Source organism: Eleutherodactylus coqui, chromosome 9 (assembly GCF_035609145.1).
Source record: "Eleutherodactylus coqui strain aEleCoq1 chromosome 9, aEleCoq1.hap1, whole genome shotgun sequence".
Lineage (NCBI taxonomy): Eukaryota > Metazoa > Chordata > Amphibia > Anura > Eleutherodactylidae > Eleutherodactylus > Eleutherodactylus coqui.
Genome location: NC_089845.1, coordinates 50,673,023 through 50,694,671, shown reverse-complemented (window position 1 = coordinate 50,694,671; position 21,649 = coordinate 50,673,023). Strand labels below are relative to the sequence as shown.

Sequence of the window (21,649 nt, the reverse complement as noted above, 5' to 3'; positions counted from 1 at the left end):
ATTCGATCACCTCATCAGTGAAGAAGTTAATGATGAAAAAAACCTTCTTTCTGTCACTGATAAACAAGGTGTGCTGCACCTGGAAATATATCCAGCATTGATTTAGGAAACCTCAGTATTGGTGACAATCTGCAGCAAATTTTAGTGGCAATGGCATGCGGACGTCTGGCCCTGAATTGCACATCTCCACGAGTTGCCTCTGTAACCACTTGATCTCATGTTGCATAGCAGCAACCCTTTCCTGGTAGGAGGCACAGAACTCTTGGAACTCTGCAAACTGTTTCCTGAGCGTGGCTACTACGGACTCAATTTTAGGGGGCGTGATTATCTTGTCACGTCTTACCGATGCTGGATTGGAGCCACAGGTGTAGTTGCCGAGTCGGTCACTGGAGAGTCGTCAGAATAGCCAAGAGTCGTTATCAGGAAGTCACAGTATGCAGTACAAATAGATGAGGCAGAAGCATAGTCAATAGAAGCCAAAGGTCAACAGCAGTAGGTGTCGGTATGCTTGTATAGGAGCCGGAGGAAGAGGAGCTTAATCACGGTGGTGGAACACAATAAGCACACACTGAAGGAGTGGCAGGGCTAGGCTTATATAAGAAGTCCAAATTAGTAGCAGGGCGGAGCGAGAACAGGGAGACAGGAGGTGGATTTAGCAGGAGCAAGGAAACAGAACAAGGTTGGGTTTCAGCAAGAAACTGTCCAAAATCCTGGAAAGCCTAGCAGAGAGATCTGCAGACTGGAACACAAGAGGTTGTGGATTTGAACCCTTACAAGGTAGCTTAAGAAAAAAAGTAGGGTTGAAAAAACACTACATGGGTAAATCCCTAAACAGTGTCTTGTCCTTTTGGACTAAAAGACCTTGGTGTTTAAAGGGTTAAACCACCACAAAATGACCAGTGACTTCAAAAGTTGTTCTCAAGAATCTGCTGGAGATTTCACGTGTTAACGCTGTGAAATTTCCACGCTGGGCTCTGCAACCAGCTCCTGGAGACCCTTTACACGCAAATGAAGGTGACACTTTATGCAAAATGATTGCTAAAACTGTCAATCTTTCAATGATTTGAAAGATTGTCTTTGCATGTAAATGGGCCTTTAGCATGAAGGGGGACTTGGACAGCACCAATAAGTAGTTTAGGAAACTTAAATGCATTGTACATTTGTTTTTGACAAATCAATTTCAAAAGTTGTTTAGGGGGCATAATAGTGGGCGCATTAACTTCTCTATACAGCAGCTAAAGTAGAGATAGGTCTCCCTGTTGGAGGACTGCTGCAGGTATGAGTAAAACAAAGAAGAACCCTAGATACAAATAACCAATAGAAAACAGAGGTTACAGGCACCGAGACCTTCCAAAGTTAGATAAAAGTACATTGTAATGTGTAAATACAATATACGGCACATTATAATCTACACATATAAAAAACATGACATATTCTATTTGTAAATATAACCATTTACAACAGGATACAACAGAACTGCATAGAGAATACTTGGTTCCAAAGCTAAGAGTATGGGATAAAGAGATTATAGAGGCCTTGTCATTTCACCAAGGGTGAGGACCTCCTTTCATAATCCCTCGGATTACTTATCAGCACTCTTCTTGTTAATGCTTCTGCTCAACCAAATTCAGTAAGGCTGCTAACACTATTTCATTCGAAAAAAGGGGAACTTTTTTATGCCTCATTGGGGTACTAGAGAGCAACACAGCACCTAGCAATTCAAGGCTGAAAAGGACAACCTAAATGGAGGAACAACAACAAGTAGCTTGATAAGTTTCAAAACTTATTGAAGATTTCTCAAGTCACAATGCCTATGCAAAATAATAAGGTGGCCATTGAAGAGCAGGTGAACTTCCAGAAAGTGAGAATTGAATGCATTGCTATAGTGGAAGCACTGAACAAGGTAAATCATTGTCATTGTTCCTGCAACAACTACCAATGCTGCATACTGCTTATAACAATGCTATCATCAGTGCCTTTGTGTGTGATTATGCTGAATAACTCTTCTCAAAGCTTCTTTTCCATTGAGTTCTTAAATCGCTCTTTTCCGTTGTGTTATACAGTATCTGTTGTGTGACTGACAAATGCTCAATGTCAGTACAAGGATAAATGCTGTGTGCTGACTGAGAGGAGACAGATGACCATGTTGTGTAGCCGGACAAGAATAGATATGTAGTAGGATTATGTGTAATGTGTGATGCGGCCGGTGAAAGCAGAGCTGCTCTATTTTAGATACTCTGGGAAGAAGTGACACTTATGTAATTCTGCTACTTTTAAAAAAGGAAGAAAGTAAGAATTGCTACAAAAAAGGATACATGTTACTTTAAATACTAAATGAATACAAGTCATCGGCATACACATGAAAGCAGTCATCATGCATTTAGTACAAAGTCGGATGCCTGCAAGAGTATTAGTCTATGGATTTTTGTTTCTTTTTTGAATCATGCAAGCAAAAACTATGAAGCTTCTGGTCAGGATGGAAAGTTATTGGCAACTATAGTAATATTTTTAATTCATAAGGTCTGTGAAAGCTTTCCATCTCTACTATGATTATTTCTATTTCCATTTATATGCTGCCCTTGGCACAATTTAAGAGTGCTTTCACATCTGCACTGGGGATTCCCCTTTTCTGCTCTGTTCGAGGGGAATCCCTGTGGCCGAATGGTTCGGTCTCTCAACGGAAACGAACTGTTCCGGGGGGAACCTATTGACTATAACGGGGTCCACCCGCTTTCCGCCCAGCTTTTGGGCGGAAGAGAAAGTGTTGCGTGCAGGGCTTTTTCTTTGGATCTGCGACGGAACTGTAAACGAATTGATTCATTTTTGTTTTTTTTAACTATTTTCTTAATTTAAGTAGACCCATAGAGGTTAAAGCTACAGTTTTATTAGAAGAACTGCAAGTTCCTTGCTTCTTTTAATAATGCAATAAACTGAGGCCGGGCTGACACCACCATATCTGACAGCGTGCAGGCTGCAAGATATACGCGCACAGTGCATAATAACATTGCGTACTGGCTGCATGTCGCCCATAGCCATGAGCTATCTTGCCATGTATGTGTGATTTTTCTTGCGCGCATATTTTGCGCATGTCATCTGAGCAGCAACATGGCTGCCTATGCCAGATTGTTACAGCGTATTTCTAGACCTGTGCATGGAGTACGCTGTACCAACATGCTCATGTCAGCCCGCCATTAAAGTGTACCATTAGTGCCCCTTTTTAACCAAATAGGTAAATATGCTGAAATGATTAATTTTACAAAATTAGTGTTGTTCATAGATATAAATATATAATAAGAAACTCTGAGCCCTATAAAGATATTTAGTAAAATGTATCATCTCAGCATATATATATATACCTGCAGGGAGCACCTGAACATCCGCTAATGGGTCTGATCCAGCAGTCAGGTGTTATTACTTGTCATTTACTCCCTTCCTAAACTAATGTGCTTACTAGCTAATAACACTATTGGCACTCTGTTTGATCTAGTAGCTCAAGTAGCGAATGGCTTAACTATTCACATTCCTCATCATGCATGAAGTGATCTTTTCTTTAGCAATTTCCATATTAATAAAGGCCCCTTTTTTCTTTTCTGCACCAATGGGAAGGTGGTGGCCTGCTACAGACACTTGGCAATCACCGTAGGTGGCTCGTCAGACTGCAAACACCTGCGTGATGAACTGCGACGCACGAGAGAGAGGGCACAAGAGCTGGCAGTAAGCAACAGAAATATAATAACTGCTGCTCTTCGGGACAAGCAGTTGAGTAAGGAAGATCGGCAGGTGTTGGAGCGACTATGGGTGCAGTTTTCCAGTTGCTTGGAACTTTTGTACAATGACATGTGCAAAGTGTTCGACTTGGGCCTGGCTGTGCCCCTCTCAACAACTCATCAACCAGCAATACAGACTGGGGCTACCGGTAAGCAGTACACTGAAGATCTACATCAGATACACAGAGGAATTACACAGAGCCGTAGGATAAAAATATAATGTTCTTTACTGTGTTTAGGATTAGAAGTCTAATCAGTTCTTCTACAGCCTTAGGGCTCAGTCAGACGAGCATTGGTTTTTGTGCACAAAAAAAAAAAAATGCTCCAGGCATGTTAAAAATGCGCGTGACCTAAGCTCCGTGCCCAGTGCTTTCAATGCGGCCGGTGCTACAGCTGTCAGTTACATTGAAAGCAATGGGGTGCAGGCAACCACAGCAGTGATGTTTGGGAGAAGGACGTGAAATATAAGCCCTTCCCAGAAAATCATCCCTAGCTGGTGTAAAAAATAAAAAAATATAGATACATCAACTGTCCGCCACTGTCGGGGCTCCAGTGCGTCTTGTTGCTTGGTCCCCGTAAGTGTTCTAAAGCTCTTTCAGCAGGCGGGGATTTAAAAATCCTGCCTCCAGAAAGCACTGGGTCTGATTGGCTGAGCGGTCAGCCAATCACAGGCAGCGCTCAGCCATTCATTGAATGACAGCTGGGCTCTGCCTGTGATTGGTCACAGTGCTCAGCCAACCAGACTGAGCACTTTCAGGAGTTGACTGAGCACTTTCAGGAGTTGTTTGGTCCCCGGCAGTGTTCTGAAAGAGCTTCAGAACACTGCCAGGGACCAAACAACAGGACACGTTGAAGTCCCGACAGCGGAAAACCGATAATGTATACATTTTTTCCATTTTTAACACCAGCTAGGGATGATTTTCAGTGAAGGGTTTATATTTCAAGCCCTTTCCCGAAAATCTCTGTGGGGGTTGCCTGCTTCCAATTGCTTTCAATGGGGCAGCTGCAGCGCTGGGCCCATTGAAAGTACTGGGAGAAGATCGCGATCCTCTGCCACAGCTGTCACAGCTGTAGTAGGGGATTCCTTCATCTCTGCGGGGAGTCCCCTTGTCACTGAACACTCATCTGTAATTCATTAGACTAATTAGACATTTCAATCACAGATTTTTGCCAAGCTTTAAATGCACATTCCTTGTGCGGAAAAAGTACAGTAAAATATGTGTAAAAAAAGTGTAGCTCGTTCCGCAAATATGCATACACTTGTGTGAATCTGGCCTTAATTCTTTATGCGCCAAGTCAAGAGAAAATGATATCAATCAATACTTTAAGAGCACACATCATCCCCCATTACGGATCTGTTTTACTAAAGAATTGCATTCCTTATGAAATAAGATTTCTGGGGTGTCTTTTCTTAGAACTCTTTCTTAAAACTGTTATTCTTACTAGAAATGTATTGAATTAAATTGACAAGTGGGTGTTACAAGTTAGGGCTGTCCCTACATACTGACAGTTTCCAACAATATTAGACTGTGTAGGGACACATCCTTTGCTAAGGGGAATGGTAACACCCTGTTGTCAGTTTGTTTATACATTTCTAGATAGAATAACAGAGGAACGGAACATCAGGGTTATTAGAAAAGAAGCTCCAGCATTGTTATTTTCTAAGGGATACAAGTATTTACTAAAGCAAATATGTCAGAAGAGGTGACAGGTCCACTCTAAAGTATCTAGATTGAATTCTTCCATTTGTTGTACAATGTCCAAAGAATGTCCATAATTACTTTATGTGCAAGAAGTAAAAACTATTGAGGATACTTAAAATTGCCTAAAAAGCAGGATGAGACACTAAAAAACTAAAATCTATGTAATAATGTCATTAACAGTCCAAAGAGATTATAATTTTGTTTATGATTTCAAAAATGGTGAAAAATATTAAGTCTTGTTTGGGGACAGACTGAGAGGGTGGGGCTTAGTCATTGGGGAAGGGCTTAACAATCACCTGGCTCCTGCTCCACTCAGTTGTCTTAAAACTATATAGTGCAGGGGATGACAGATTTCTTGGTGCACGTAAAAATGCTTTATCTGTTTCTCAGTTGCAATAATAAAATAAGATAATAACAAAATGTAACAAAATAACATCAAAAGAAAGGCTGCTGTCACACGACCAGAGTTGTATTGCGGATTCTGCAATTGCTGCCCACATGGAAGATCCGCAGTAAAACGTGGGCGTTGAAAGGCTTGAACTTTTGATTTTTGGTTCACACTCGCAGATACGGATTGTGTATTCCATGAGCGAAAGAAAAATTGCATGCTCTATTTTGCCACGGAATCCGCACAGCGGCCTCCATTAATGTCAATGGAGTCTGTCCAACCCACTGCCCATACACAATTAACATACTGTATGGGCTGAGGGTATCCACGTTATCACTAAGCGACAGCATGGGAAATACGAACAAAGAAGAAAAAAAAACTGTACTGCGCATGACCGCCAGCAAGCCTCCACGGTCATCTGCAGTACAGTTTAATGAGGTACGCAGGGTCACTGGCCGGGCTCACTGCTGGAATCTGCTGTGGGCCTCAGGCATGTGAAATCTCACCCGTTTGTGTGAGCCTTGCTAGGGGAGGAGATTATGATAGAAATTGCCGCGAGTAGGTTCTTTATTTAGTGTTTCTAAAGTTAAACTAACGTTTTTTTGCGCACATAGGTGTGCGCAAAAAGCCCCTGCATCTGATAGAACTATTGGTTTCCTATTGTGTGTTGTTCACATGTTCGACTTTTACAGGCACAAAATACTCGCACCTTCAAACAATAGAACATCCGTGCATCAGTTAGGTCCATGCTGCGCGGAAAGATTCCCTACGGGGAGTCCCCTCATTACTGATCACTGTGACAGCACTGTTACAGTGTTCAGTGACAATGGGACTCCCCGTGGGGATGAAGGAATTCCCTGCCACAGCTGTCACAGCTGTGGCAAAGAACCGCAATGCCATCCCATCGCTTTCAATAGGAACGGCACTACTGCCGCCGGCCCCATTAAAAGCAATGGGATGCAGGCAACCCATACAGTGATTTTCGGGGAAGGGCTTGAAATATAAGCCTTTCCCTGAAAATCATTCCTAGCTGCTGTAAAAAAAACACAAAAAAAAACATCACATATCCGCCACTGTTGGGGGTCCAGCACATCTTGTCCCTGGTTTCCCCAGCCCTTTTCTGCAGCTTCTTCTCCTGCTGGGGATTTAAAAACCTTTGTCTCCTGAAAGGGCTGTGTCTGATTGGCTAAGTGCTCAGCCAATCACAGGCAGCGCTCAGCCATTCATTGAATGACAGCTGAGCGCTGCCTGTGATTGGTTACAGTGCTCAGCCAATCAGAGGCAGCGCTCAGCTACTCATTGAATTCAGCGACAAGACACGTCAAAGGCCCAACAGCGGAGGAGAGGTGATGTTTTTTTGTTTGTTTTTTTACAGCAGTTAGGCCTCATGTCCATGGGGAAAATCAGGCCCGCTACGGATTCTACATGGAGAATCTGCAGCGGGTCCCTCCTGCCCCGCGGACATGGGCGCTGAAAAGAAGAATTTAAAAGAATTTACCTATCCGTAGCGGGCGGGGAAGGTCTGCTGTTCCTCACGGCCGGATCTTCTTTTTCGGCCGGCGGATGAATTCGTCACGCCGGCGGCACGTCGCCGGCACGTCGTCGACGTGCCGCGCGCATGCGCCGGGCACATCCGCCGAGCCGAAGCAAGAAAGATCCGGCCGTGAGGAATAGAAGACCTTCCCGGTCCGCTGCGGATGGGTAAATACTTTTAAATTCCTATTTTTCCCGCACGAAAATGGAGCATGGTCCAGATTTTTTCATGCTCCATTTTTTTTTAAATCCCTTTTATTGACCATCCGCGGGTATTTATCTACCCGCGGGTGGTCAATGCATCCCTATGGGATGCGGATCCGCATGCGGGAGTTCCGCTGCGGATCTTAAATCATATTTTGCCCGTGGACATGAGGCCTTAGGGATGATTTTCAGGGAAGGGCTTATATTTCAAGCCCTTCCCCAAAAATCGCTGCAGGGGTTGCCTGCAGCCGATTGCTTTCAATGGGGCCACCGACAGCAGCATATTTTTTTGGCTATCTAGATCTGCCTAGACTATTAATTACTCTTTTGAAGACCAGGTACTTTTGTTTTTTTTTGTTTCAGTTTATTCATCCCCCTGCTCCAAGAGCTACCGTATATACCGGCGTATAAGGCGACGGGGCGTATAAGACGACCCCCCAACTGTCACCTTATACGCCGGTATTCAGTGGAGAAAAAAAAAAAAATTTTATTACTCACCTCCCACGGCGTTCTGTCGCGCTCCGGCAGGATGTCGCTCGCTCCGGCAGGCTGTCGCTCGCTCCTCGTCCCCGCCGCAGCATAGCTTTCTGAATGCGGGGCTTGAAATCCCCGCTTCCAGAAAGCTAATACACACGCCGGCAGCCATGACATCATTGAATGGCTGTGATTGGCTAAAGCACACGTGGCTTCAGCCAATCACACTATTCAATGACATCATTGAATGGGTGTGATTGCTAACACGTGCGCCTTCAGCCAATCACAGCCATTCAATGATGTCATTGAATAGTGTGATTGGCTGAAGCCACGTGTGCTTTAGCCAATCACAGCCATTCAATGCTGTCATGGCTGCCGGCGTGTGTATTAGCTTTCTGGAAGCGGGGATTTCAAGCCCCGCATTCAGAAAGCTATGCTGCGGCGGGGACGAGGAGCGAGCGACAGCCTGCCGGAGCGAGCGACATCCTGCCGGAGCGCGACAGAACGCCGTGGGAGGTGAGTAATAAAATTTTTTTTTTTTACATTTTTTTTTTTTGTATTACCGGCGCATAAGACGACCCCCGACTGCAGAGCAGATTTTTCGGGGTTCAAAAGTCGTCTTATACGCCGGTATATACGGTAATATCTTTCTGTCAATAAGGCCGTATGAGGACTTATTTTTTTCTATGATGAGTTAAATATTTTAATGGTATTACATAATGGGGAGGAATAGAAAAATAATTATGCCTTTTTTGGGGGGTGGGAGGGGGCTTGCTTTTACTGTATTAATGGTATGATAAGAATGACCTGTTAACTTTATTCTGCGGATTAGCACAATTACACAATTAAACCTATTTTTTCTTTTTTTTAGTCTCTATAGGGGACTTGAACTTGCAATCATTGGATTGCTTATACATTATAATGCAATGCCTCACTATTGCAGTATATATATGTTTCATTAAACTGAAATACAGCCTTTGCAAGGCTCTAGGCCGTCATGTGAACCCACTGGCTTCCCACAATTGTGTCGCAGGCGAACCAATGGGATACTGCAGGGGTCCCCTTGGCCAGCTGCTTAGATGCCACGGGTTGCATTGACTGCAGAACTTAGGCAGGGTTATTTTTTTAAAGGGTAATTACCATCTCAGCAAATTATCCCCTACTCGCAAGATAGAGGAAAACTTTCTGATTGGTATGGGGTGACTACTTGGTTCCGCCCCCCTCACTGATCCTGAGAGTTCAATCCCAGCGCATTCCGAATTGTGGGACACGCCTCTGCTCTATTCACTTCAATGGGGCCATCGGAAATAGCCAAGATCCAATGCTATCTTTGGCAGTCCCATTGAAGTAAATGGAGCAAAGATGTGCATGTGTGGCCTATGCAGCTGTCCCTCTGGGACTTGCTGGGGCTGACATCACAGGATTGGTGTTGGACTCTCAGGGATCAGCAAGTTATCCCCTATCCTGCAGTTAGCAGATAACTTGTTGACATAGGAGTAACCCCTTAATTCTTTCAAAATAATTCAGTATGTAAGTGATCCAGAGACCATATATCTAAATTATTTTTAGAGTGGCTAAGTAACCGCTATCAAACATGAAACCTTCAGCTAATGGAAGGCCCAGGAACCCTGTTCTCTAATTGCACTGAAACCTATGGGAGTTAAAGGAGTTCTGTCATTAAAAAATTCTGTACTTACCTATTCCTCCCCGTCAGTCTTCTTACCAGATCTTCACCTCACCGATTTTCTCCTGGCTCCTCCAGTCCCCGCGTCACCTCAATGCAAGCCATCCGGATCCTCTTCTTCTTGTAATGAAGCGTACATTGCCAGCATTCTCCTTCCTGTAGGTCAATGTACATTACATCATTAGTGACGTAGTGTTCCCTGCCTAGCAGGGAATGCCGATCCTTGGCAGCCTGCTTTAGTGCACTGGTCCAGACAGCGTATTCCTTTTTATCTACCGGCTATGCCTGGATTATCAGTCAGAGAAGTGAGACCATAAATGTGATTCTCAGTTTTATGTTATGGCTTAGAAATCATCCAAGGAAATGTCCAGTTTCTAGCAATAACAGTTCAGTCATACAATCACAATGAAAACAATTTTTGGTATAAATGCACAAAAAAAATATAGTTTCTCTGTGCTTATGTGAGATCAAAATAATTTGTTTATAAGGATGTCCCTCACATAAAAAAGGAGAGAGGAGGGATACTTCTTAAAGGTATTCCCCAGAAGACCCTCTCCCATAGAACATAATTAAAGTATAATGATGGTATGCTATATAAATTTCATTATATGCTTGAAAAAGACGCTTTGTATAGCGCCGAAACGCGTTGCATAAACTGTGTCAGTTTTTTTAATAACAATCACCAATAATTTATATTGCGCTACAAACTGGGTTGTGACTGTGGGAGAGGGTCTTCTAGGGACTACCTTTAAGAAGTATCCCATCTCTCCTTTCTAATGTCAGGGACGTCCTCATAAACGTCCTCATAGAGTGCAGCGTCCCATAGGGTGACCCCGGACACGAGGCGTACATTGAGAAGCTGGGAGGGCAATATGGTGGCTTGTCATGGCGGCACTTACCACGCCATAGTAGCGCACATAGCCTCGGCCAGGGCAGTGCTGGGCCTCTTATGGACACCTGTCAGAGAGGGATGCCCAATAAACTTACAAACAGATATAGGGGTTGTCATGGGTGACGCCAACATTCCGTTACCCACCGGAAAGACCCTTGGCGGTAAATAAATGAGCCGCAGACTTGTATAACGTACCTTAGGTCCCTGGGAACGGTCAGGGCCTGGCAAAACTTTACTTCTCATCAAAACACTAGGTGAAAGGCACAAATTACACAGGACAGATGTGCAGGACAACAAGAATCTTCTTTATTACCTCTACACGGTGATTCCAGGGCACAGGACGGCCGTGTAGGACAGCAGAATTTTAGTACCTCTACGCGGTGATCCCAAAGTACAGGATGGCCACTAGGAAAACTGAATTTTAGTACCCCTATGCGGTGATCCCAGAGCACAGGTTGGCAGCGTAGCAAAGCACCACAAGAGTGCTACTGCACAGGGGTTGGGCCTTCATTCACCACCAACAGTCTCTTACTCTCTATCTTTTGGGGGCTCTCACTCCTCCATGGTCACTGGCACAAAGAAGATCAGGAGCCGCTCTTCCTCCTCCATTCCTGTATGGAATTTGTTCTTCTTCTCCCCTAGAGAAGGAAAAAGAAGCTTGTGAGGTTATTGAAATCTAACCAAGGACAATATTTTCATGGAGTATTTCACATTCCATAGAAATATTGTCCTTGGCTAGATTTGAACCTGGGATCCGAGCAGTGCAAGACAGCAATATCTAATACTAATTTTACAGTTTTTTTGGGAACTTCTGGTTTAGTCCAAACTAAATCAGACCAATTCAAACTTTTTCCCGAAATTGTCTCTTCATGAGACAAGCACCTTAATCCTACCCAGATATAGTGACTATTTACAACTATGACATATAGATTGTTTTGCTTTTGACATTTTGTACTTAGTTAAGAAGTTTAATGAAAAGCTCTTAATTAACTGTAACATTCTGGATACTAGTCTGCTTGCCTTATGTATAGGGATGTGCCATCCATTTTTATTTTTTCCTTCAACGTGGCCATAAGAGAGCTTGTTTTTTGGTTTGAGTTATATTTCACAATCTCACCATTTTAGGGTACATAAAATACTGTATATTGAAAATATTAAAAATTAAGGGGGTGTGATGTGTGAAAAAACCTTGAATCTCATCATTGTTTTTACTCTGCTATACAAGCCTGTGAAATCCCAACACTAATCCTTGGCGGTTTCAAAACTAATGACCCTAGCTCCTCATCTTCCTCTCAGCTTTTAATGCTCACCTCCTTCCTCGGCCTAACAAAACTTTCAGATTCTCCATAGAGACAGCGACAATCTTGATTCCATTTTCCTCCGCCTCCCACTTTACTAACTCCCCCTTTCCTTTCTCGGATCGCAACCTGTTGTCTTTCTCCATCAGGCACCCTAGCACCTCCCCAGACCCTCCTATCTATCGCACATCTAGGAACCTCCAGACCATCTGTACCCATCATTTCGCCAAAACCATCCAGTCCTCCCTGTCCCCTATCTCTCTCCTCTCCTGACCTAATCTGGTTGCCGGACACTACCACACCACTCTCAGATGTGCCCTGGATGAAGTGACCCAAGCTGTACACCGCAGACCACGGCAACCCGGGCTCATGTCCCAAATGTGCTTCATCCCGTGGTGTTCTAGGTGCACTGAACAGCTGTGGAAAAAATCAAAGCACCCCGCAGACTTTCTCCACTTCAAATTCATGCTTAAAACTTATAACCTCACCCTCCACCATGCCAAACAAGTTCACCTCCCTGGTCTCCTCCCTATCCCATGACCCAAAATGACTCTTTGACACCTTCCACTCCCTCCTCAGCCCCAGAGAACAGGCTCCCGTTACAGATCTTAGTGCTGGAGAACTAGCCGCCTATTTAAAAAAAAAATAAACAGAAAAAAAAGACAACACCCGAAAAGAAATTTTCGAAAACTGCATGGCTAGCCCCAATCCCGGTCTCTTCAGCACTGCATCCATCACCCAATCACTTTCTACATTAGAACCAATGACAGAGGAAGAAGTTTTCAGACTGCTTTCCAGTGCTCGCCCCATAACCTGTGCTAGCGACCCTCTTCCCTCTCATCTCCTCCGGTCCCTTTTACCGCTGTCATTACCCACCTCCCCATCATCTTCAACCTCTCCTTAACCTCCGGTATTTTCCCCTTCTCATTGAAACACTCCATCATATCCCCTCGACCCAACAGACAAAACCGACCCTCGACCCAACAGACGTTGCCAACTACCGACCCATCTCAAACCTCCCCTTCATCTCCAAATTAGTAGAACGCCTAGTCTATCCTCGCCTCACATGCTTTTTCTGTGACAACTCTCTCCTCAACCCCTCCAGTCTGGTTTACGCCCCATACACTCGACCGAAACCACCCTCACAAAAGTATCAAATGACCTGATGACGCCAAAGTCAAAAAGCGACTACTATCTATTAATCCTCCTTGACCTCTGCACTGCATTTGATACTGTTGACCATGACCTCCTTCTCACTATGCTTCGCTCTATCAGCCTAAAGGAAACTGCTTTCTCCTGGTTCTCCTCCTACCTCTCTAACGGCTCTTTCAGTGTCTCCTTCACTAGCTCTATCTCCTCTCCACTTCCTCTCACTGTTGGGGTCCCCCAGGGCTTGGTCCTTGGTCCCCTCTTCTTCTCTATCTACACAGACCCAATTGAACAAACCATCTGCAAATTCAGCCTCCAATACCATTTCTATGTTGACGACACCCAGCTATAGGCCTCTTCCCGTGACATCTCTGCACCCTTCCTCCAAAACATCACTTACTGTGTCTCTGCTGTCTCTAACACCATGTCCTCCCTTTTTTTTAATCCCCAGAGAGCATGTTCGCTGCCTTGGGGGTCACACTGGTCTCTGACCTCTCCTTTACCCAACACACTCAATGTTTGGCCCAAACATGCTACCTGCACCTCAGAAATATTGCTAAAATTCGTCCGTTTCTAACCAAGGACACACTAAAGACACTCGTGGTTGCCCTCATCCACTCCCTACTCGACTACTGCAACTCGCTATTCATTGGCCTTCCCTGTATCAGACTCTCTTCTCTCCAATCCATACTAAATGCGGCAGCTAGACTCCTTTTTTTATCCAGTCGTTTCTCAGATCCCTCTGCACTAAGCCAGTCATTGCATTGGCTGCCCATCCACTGCAGAACAAAATTTAAACTTCTCACCCTCACTCACAAAGATCTCCACAGCGCCGAACCACTGTACATTACCTCCCTCCTGTCCATACACCACCCAACCTGCACAATCCTATCTGCTAACACACTCAGACTAAATGCCCCTCCAATACGACCCTCACATGCTCACCTCCAGGACTTCACCAGAGCAGCACCGATCCTCTAATACGCACTACCCCAAGGCATCTGGACAATCCCCAATGCCTATCACATATGACCTCTATTCCTGTACCTCCTTACTGCCCCCAACCCGTTTGCTTCCAAATAACTGGATTCCACATGTAATTCCTGTACTGCCTGTGTTCCCTTATGCCTTATCTCCTCACCCTGTACCTCCTGTATGACCCCACCCCTTTGCTTCAAACTAATTGTATACCACATGTAATCTGTTGTATTTGTCTGTGTTCTCCTGTGCTTATAAGCGCTGCGGAATAAGTTGGCGCTATAGAAATAAAGATTATTACTAAATGTATTCTGTAGTTTGTTCTGATTGTGGTGATAATTAATCTATATAGTTTTTTTTTAGTTTTTTACTATTTTTTGTACAATAAAAACACTTGAGCTGTCACATTAATTTTTTTCTTTAAAATCAAGGTTTTAGGAGGCTTTGTTTTTTGCAGAATGAGCTATACTGTTCATTGTTACCATTTTGGGCTACATATGATTTACTGATTAAACTTTAGTCTTTTTTTTGCATGGAGATGGACCAAAAACATCAATTTCAGCTTTATTTTTATATGGTGTTCAACATGCAGAATAAATAACATCAATCTCTAAGTATGGGTGATTATGGTTGCAAAAGTACAGCAAAAAATAGTGTGATGCCATGAAAATCTGTAATGTTTAATACTTTCAAACATACTATAGAGGTAATACCTTTATTGGCTAACCAGAAATATTCTTTTTGCAAGCTTTCTGAGCAGTAAGGGCCCTTTGTCAGACCATTAGCCCTTTCCAATCCACTGTCTGACGTCTGAAGACATTATGATTTAACCCTTTGCAATCCAATTTTGGATTCAGGGTTTCCTAGGGGGTTTTCTCTTTCTGCCATTATACAATGGCGCCATCTGCTGGCTAGAGCCTGTAATGCAGTATGTGACATGCCGGAGAGGCCCCTCAACAACAGAGTTGCCAGTAATATACAGTAAGATTACCCTGCTGGACATCTTCCGACATCGAAGCTGTACAACCTTCAATCAGAATGTCTTTAGACGTCAGACAGTGGATTGGAAAGGGTTAAGGCTGTACAGCTCCGATGTTGGAAGACGTCCGTCGGGGTTCTCTTACTGTATATTGCCAGCCTCTCTGCTGTCGGAGCCTATCTAATGTGTCACCTCATGCAATACTGGCTTTAGCCAGCATAGAGCACCACTGTATAATGGCAGAAAAAGAGTAAGCCCCCTAGGAAAACCAAATTAGATTGGGTTAAACAAATGAATGGCTCAGAGAACAGCACATTCAAGAGATATTACAAGAAGACATTGTGATACAGAATTAAGATAACCTGACCCAATAAAACTAAGATTTTTGTTACAGATGGAAGGGCAACACAGGTGATGACTTAAGAGTTCAGAGAAATGTATTGCATTTTATCATGGTTGCTAGTTTTACACTGATAGTTGCCTATTACACCATGATTGATACAAGACCCAATAGGCTCACACACATGGCTAACCTGGGCACCTTCATTATGCCCTGAATGTCATGATAACCCATCGGCACCCTGCAATTGTGTCATGGGAGCGCAGGTAGAAAAACTTAGATGCTGAGGTCACTAACAACTTCCACATCCAATGGGTGAAGAGGCCAGGAAAGGAGTTCTGTCTGTTCCCGGCTGTTACAGCCACAACTTCCCCATGTTATACATTTATGGCACTTGGCGTTAAATACATAGCACAAGTGCCTTAAATATACAGCATATGGTGTCAAGGGGCAAAATGTCATAGACTGTTCCAGCAATGAGATTTGTTGACCATGTGATGCTATTTATCGTACAGAGTATTTCGTCTAATCTCCCTTCACCTCTGTAGTGACCTATCCTATATATACACTACGCTGTTAAAGAGATATCCATCCTCTTAGACTGTATTAGTCATTGAAGAAACAGATAATGCCGCTGTTGACAAACGTATACCACCGATTACAGTGCTATAATATAATTGGTGACCTCCAAACAGTGGCTAAGGAGGAGTAAAGCTTTCTGTGTATTCCCAATGTACCGAAGACAAAATTGGCTCAATTATGTTGAGTTTTACAATGTAAAGACAGATTGCGTTCTTCTTATGCTGCGTTTAGACAGAACGATTATCGTTCACAAAGTTGTTCAAATGAACGAATGTGATTGATAATCGTTCAGTTCAAACATGGCAATGACAAATGGGAGGTTCTCATTCGTCGTTCATTTTCGCCCAGCATAAAAATCAGCGCAAGCTCATGTACTTATCGGGCAGTTTAACCACGGATCAGTAAGTGAACAAGAACTGCAGCATTCTCAACGGGCATTGTGTAGTCTAAGCAGGCTGCCCAAGCACGGACGAGCTGGGGAGGATGTCTTCAGCTTGCTTGCTCGGGCACATGAGAATCGTGAGATTCTCGCTCTGTCTAAAAGGGCCATCAGCCTGTGTGCTAATGACCAAGACTTTACAAGACTGTTGGAGGAGGTTGAATATTTGTATACTATTAAGGCTTCTTTCACATGAGCGCATATCGGCCAGACGTTTTCAGGGCCGGCTGATATGCACTGTGATCTGATGCATTGGATTCCATTACTGAGCGTATTACTGAGATATAAAACCACCCGGCCGGCCAATATAGCGCCAGGCGTTTTTACGTCGGGCCCAAAAGATAGTCCTGGAACTATCTTTTGGGCTGAAATACATCCAGCCACTGCATGGGCTCCTATGGGAGCCCATGGCAGCAGCCGTAGGTGGGAGGGAGTTTAGCAGCATGACTGATAAACTCCCTCCCGCTGTTCTCCTCCTCCCCCCCCCCCGTGCAGGCTCACCTCTCGTTCCTCTCCGTTCGTTTTCTGAAATAGGAGGGCGCGGGACGGGGGCAGAACTAAGTTCCGGTCCGCCCCGCCTCCTCCCATTGATGTCTATTGACAGGGGCGGAGCTAAGCACCCGCCCTCTCCCCACCCCTTGTCCATAGCCATCAATTGGAGGAGGCGGGGCGGACTGGCGCTTAGCTTAGCCCCCGTCCCGTGCCCACTCATTGCGCAGAACGAGCGGGGAGGAACGAGAGGTGAGCCTGCGATGGGAAGGGAGGGGAAATGCGCGATGGCGTGGTGAGCTCGGCACATTTGTGCCGGCCTTACCAGGCCATATGAACGGGCTCACAAACGTTTGATTTGTGTGCCCGTTCACCAGTCTTTTCTCCCCCAACATAGCGTATATCGGCCGGCCGATATGCGCTCGTGTGAAAGAAGCTTAAGGGAGATAGGTGTTGAATTATTATATAGACCAGTGCTTCCAAACTTTGAGGTGCTCCCCAGTTGTTGGTGGGATGCAGCAAGGGAGGCAGTTATGACAGAAGTGATTATATGCTGCATAGGTCTTTCTATGGTTGCTCCAATCTCTGGTATACCAATGTAATGGACTCTATTTTTGGTTACCGCGAAAGGCATCATCATATTCTGACTGGTGAGACTCCAGCAGTAAATGATCAAGAAACTGTATTCTAGATTATTGGTCATTCAAAGAATAAACTGATAACAGGATGTTACCATTCCCTTCATTAAGGGCCCTTTCAGATGAGCAGATTTATCGTTAGAACGAGCGAATGACGTCATCGCTTGCTTGTTCGCCATCGCGCAGCCTTTTTCTACAGACAGATTCACCGTTGGCTCGTTCAAATGAGAATCGCTCAGAATCGGTCAGTCTTTCACATTCCCGGTAAAAGTGAATGAGAAAGACTGAACAAGCGTTCTGGAAACTGAATGATAAGTGAATGATAAGTGAATGAGCCAACGATGATTTTTATGCCTGCAGAAAATGACCGACGAGCAAAAAGTGAATAATTATCATTCAATCAATGGCTGCATTTAGACCGAACGATTATCATTCACTTTGGCTTGTTCCGTCTAAAAGCACCCTAACAAGGTTTGTCCCTGTACCGTCCAACACTGTCAACCCTGATTGGACATTTTCAGTAAGTATGGACACCCTTAAAGGGGTTGTCTCGCGGCAGCAAGTGGGGTTATACACTTCTGTATGGCCATATTAATGCACTTTGTAATATACATCGTGCATTAAATATGAGCCATACAGAAGTTATTCACTTACCTGCTCCGTTGCTAGCGTCCCCGTCGCCATGGTTCCGTCTAATTTCGGTGTCTTCTTGCTTTTTTAGACGCTCTTGCGCAGATGGATCTTCTCCCTTCGGCTGGTCTCGGAAGCATCGGCGTTTTGGCTCCGCCCCCTTGTACGCGTCATCGCGTAGCTCCGCCCCATGACGTGTGCCGGTTCCAGCCTCCTGCTTGGAGCCAAAACGCCGATCTGCGCAAGAGCGTCTAAAAAAGCAAGAAGACACCGAAATTAGACAGAACCATGGCGACGGGGACGCTAGCAACGGAGCAGGTAAGTGAATAACTTCTGTATGGCTCATATTTAATGCACGATGTATATTACAAAGTGCATTAATATGGCCATACAGAAGTGTATAACCCCACTTGCTGCCGCGAGACAACCCCTTTAAGCCTGGTTTAGACACAACGATTATCTTTTGAGCGATAATCGTTGTGTGCTTTACAGAGTAAGGTGATCCCTCAAACGTTGAGTGATCACCTTGTGCTCCAAGTGAAGGATGCAGAAGACAAGCGGGGCCGCTTGCCTTCTGCATCCAGCTGTTTTCTGCCCAGAGTGCCCAGCTGTTATACAACCGAGCGCTCCGAGCGGAGGATGCAGAAGACAAGTTGGGTGGCCCCGCTTGTCTTCTGCATCCAGCTGTTCTCTGCTCGGAGCGCCTGGCTGTTATACAGCTGAGCGCTCCGAGCCGGGGATGCAGAACACAGCTGGACAGCTATGTTCTTCATACCCCGCCTGTGTTCAGGGAGTGAGATACAGCTGAAACAATAGTATAAATTTCGATTAGAAATAACAGAAGAACACAGAGCTAAGAAAAGATGCTCCAGAGTTATTATTTCATGGGAAATACAGTTATTTACTAAAACGGATGTGGCGGAAGAGCTGCTGAGTCCTCTCTTAAAAGGTCTGCTTCTAAAGATAATGGATAAATTAATTAAATTTTGTCAAAGCTTAATACTTTTCCATTAGTTTGAATAACGTATTTTCTGCAAGCTAATATTTTTCTGAACATTCTATTACAAAAAGCGTGGTTATTGCGCTGCGAGCATTTGGTCTGTTCCTTTCTAATCTACTATTAATAACATTGCTTTAAAGATGTGCACTAGCCATCCTAATTCGGACTTCTAAAGTACCTTTTATGTTCCAGGCACCACTTCAGCTATTGCCTCCAGGGCTCTGAGCGTTCAGAACATCAACTACAATGATTCACCGACCAACAAAGAGAAACTGGAGCACAGCGAACTAGAAAATGAAATATTGAAGGTGGACCAGATGATCACTGACATGGAGTTGAAGGTTAATGTGTTAAGGTGGACTGTGGAAGCCGCCGCAAACATGAATGATGAGATTGATAGCACCGATGCCTCCTCGACGGCACTGCTCTCTGTGAACGAAGAGGGGAACAGGCGCGATTGCTGCAATGGAGGACAATTTATTGTATCGCTGATTCTATGCGGGGTTGCGCTCATAGCGGTTACGCTTTCTTCTGTGCTGTGAATGTGGTATACAGCTAGCTTTATGGAGTAAACATTGATGCGGCGATTCACTAATGTGTTTTATTTAGAGATGAGTGAGCATACTCTTTAAGGCGGTTTACTTGAGAGAGCATCACCTTTTTGAGTATCTGCTGGCTCGTCCCTGAAGATTCAGGGGGCTGCCGGGGGTGGTGGAGGGGAGCGGGGTGGAGAGTGAGAGAGCTCTCTCTCTTCTCCCGATCCCCTCCGCAACACCCCTCCCCCCCCCCCCCTTCCCCCCTGAGTCTTCAGGGACGAGCCAGCAGGTACTCGAAAAAGGCGATGCTCTCTCGAGTAAATCGCCTTAACGAGTATGCTCGCTCATCTCTAGTTTTATTACATTTCTATGTGGTGTACTCACACTTTCAATTGGATATATAGTTAATAGAGATGAGCGAGCGCGCTCAGTAAAGGCAGTAACTCGAGCGAGCATCGCTCTTCTCAAGTAACTGCATACTCGTCCGAGCAAATGCGGGGGGTGGGGGGGGGCGGAAGGGAAAATAAGCGGAACGGGGGGAAGTGTGAGAGAGCTCTCTCTCCCCCGCCACCCCCCGCGCATTTGCTCGGACGAGCATGCAGAAGACCAATGCTCGCTCGAGTAACTGCCTTTACCGAGCGTGCCCGCTCATCTCTAATAGTTAACCATTTTTGCAGTGCAGTTAGGGATTTGGATTAATAGGAATCAATAAATTAATTAAATGAATTTTGTTATAGTTGACCCCCTCTGTAAAACTATCCTCCACTAGTCAAACTTTATGGTTCGTAGTATGGATTAGGAAAACCCCAATGTAGTTTCCTATTGTAATTGATGCATCACCTTTAACCCTTTGCAATCCAATTTTGGATTCAGGGTTTCCTAGGGGGTTTTCTCCTTCTACCATTATACAATGGCCCCCTCTGCTGGCTAGAGCCAGTACTGCAGTATGGGACATGCTGGAGAGGTCCCCGACAACAGAGCGGCCAGTAATATACAGTAAGAATACCCCGCCGGATGTCTTCCGACATCGGAGCTGTACAGCCTTCAATCAGAATGTCTTCAGACGTCAGACAGTGGATTGGAAAAAGTTAAACTGCAGGAAGCAAAAAACAAAAACTGCTCTACTCTAATCACCCACTTGTCTTAAAAGTTATCTTTTATGTGAGGTGACAACCGTGGCCCGTGGTTATTAGCCATATATAAGGTTTGAGTGCGAAGAATGTGAAATATAGCCGACAAATCAGATTACTATAATTCCAGGCTTTTTAAAAACTAAAGCCATAGATGTGATTATGAGGTCAACCGAGGCAGCAGGGCTTGTGCTTATTGCAGATGTGGAATTTACATTCATGTCTTAAAGGGATTGTTCAGAAGTAGAATATATATTTTTAATATATGAAAATGGGTATTATCAAATGTTTTAAAGAAAGAAGAACAACTAAGCATCTGAAGAAATAAAATATGCACTTGTTCTGTACCTGCCAAGCTGTGTTGTCTTTAATGTACACATAGGTATAACTACTGGGGTAGTAAATATGGTAGCTAGTATGGGGCCCAGAAGCTAAATTCAAGTGGTGAGGGCGACAAATTTTAGCCTGGCCCATAAGTTGTGGCCCACCAGAAAGGTGGAAAAGCACAGTGTGGCTGGCTGCACACTACCAAACCAATCCCCACCTGCAGCGGTCAATGGTAGCATGATTTACTGGCAAAACTGTGTGACCCGTGGCCAATGTAGTTGGCATGGTTTGGTCATATACTGCCAGCTACACCATATGTTACCACCTATAAATGGTTTACTTAACATAGATATGGCACCAGAACCACGTGCATAACGTAAGCATAGCACCAGAACCAAACTCAGTACATAAATTCAGAACCAATCGCAGGACATACATACAGTACCAGAATCAAGATCATAACATAAATGTAGCACCAAAACCAAGCTC

The 21,649-nt window shown here is 44.5% G+C and overlaps 1 protein-coding gene across 1 annotated transcript; it reads left to right on the top strand.

Moving 5' to 3' along the window:
• The first annotated feature begins 1,807 nt into the window (after window positions 1-1,807).
• On the top strand, window positions 1,808-19,746 carry LOC136578776 (regulator of G-protein signaling 9-binding protein B-like). Its single transcript, XM_066578945.1, has 3 exons — window positions 1,808-1,903; window positions 3,607-3,916; window positions 19,360-19,746. Exons 1-3 carry the CDS (start codon window positions 1,808-1,810, stop codon window positions 19,707-19,709), a joined length of 756 nt encoding a protein of 251 aa, XP_066435042.1. The 3' UTR covers window positions 19,710-19,746.
• The last annotated feature ends 1,903 nt before the right edge of the window (window positions 19,747-21,649 follow it).

Coding starts and splice junctions, on each gene's coding strand:
- LOC136578776 (XM_066578945.1), top strand. CDS start 1,808: ATGCCTATGCAAAATAATAAGGTGGCCATTGAAGAGCAGGTGAACTTC. Junction 1,904..3,606: donor TAGTGGAAGCACTGAACAAG/GTAAATCATTGT, acceptor ACCAATGGGAAG/GTGGTGGCCTGCTACAGACA. Junction 3,917..19,359: donor AATACAGACTGGGGCTACCG/GTAAGCAGTACA, acceptor TTTATGTTCCAG/GCACCACTTCAGCTATTGCC.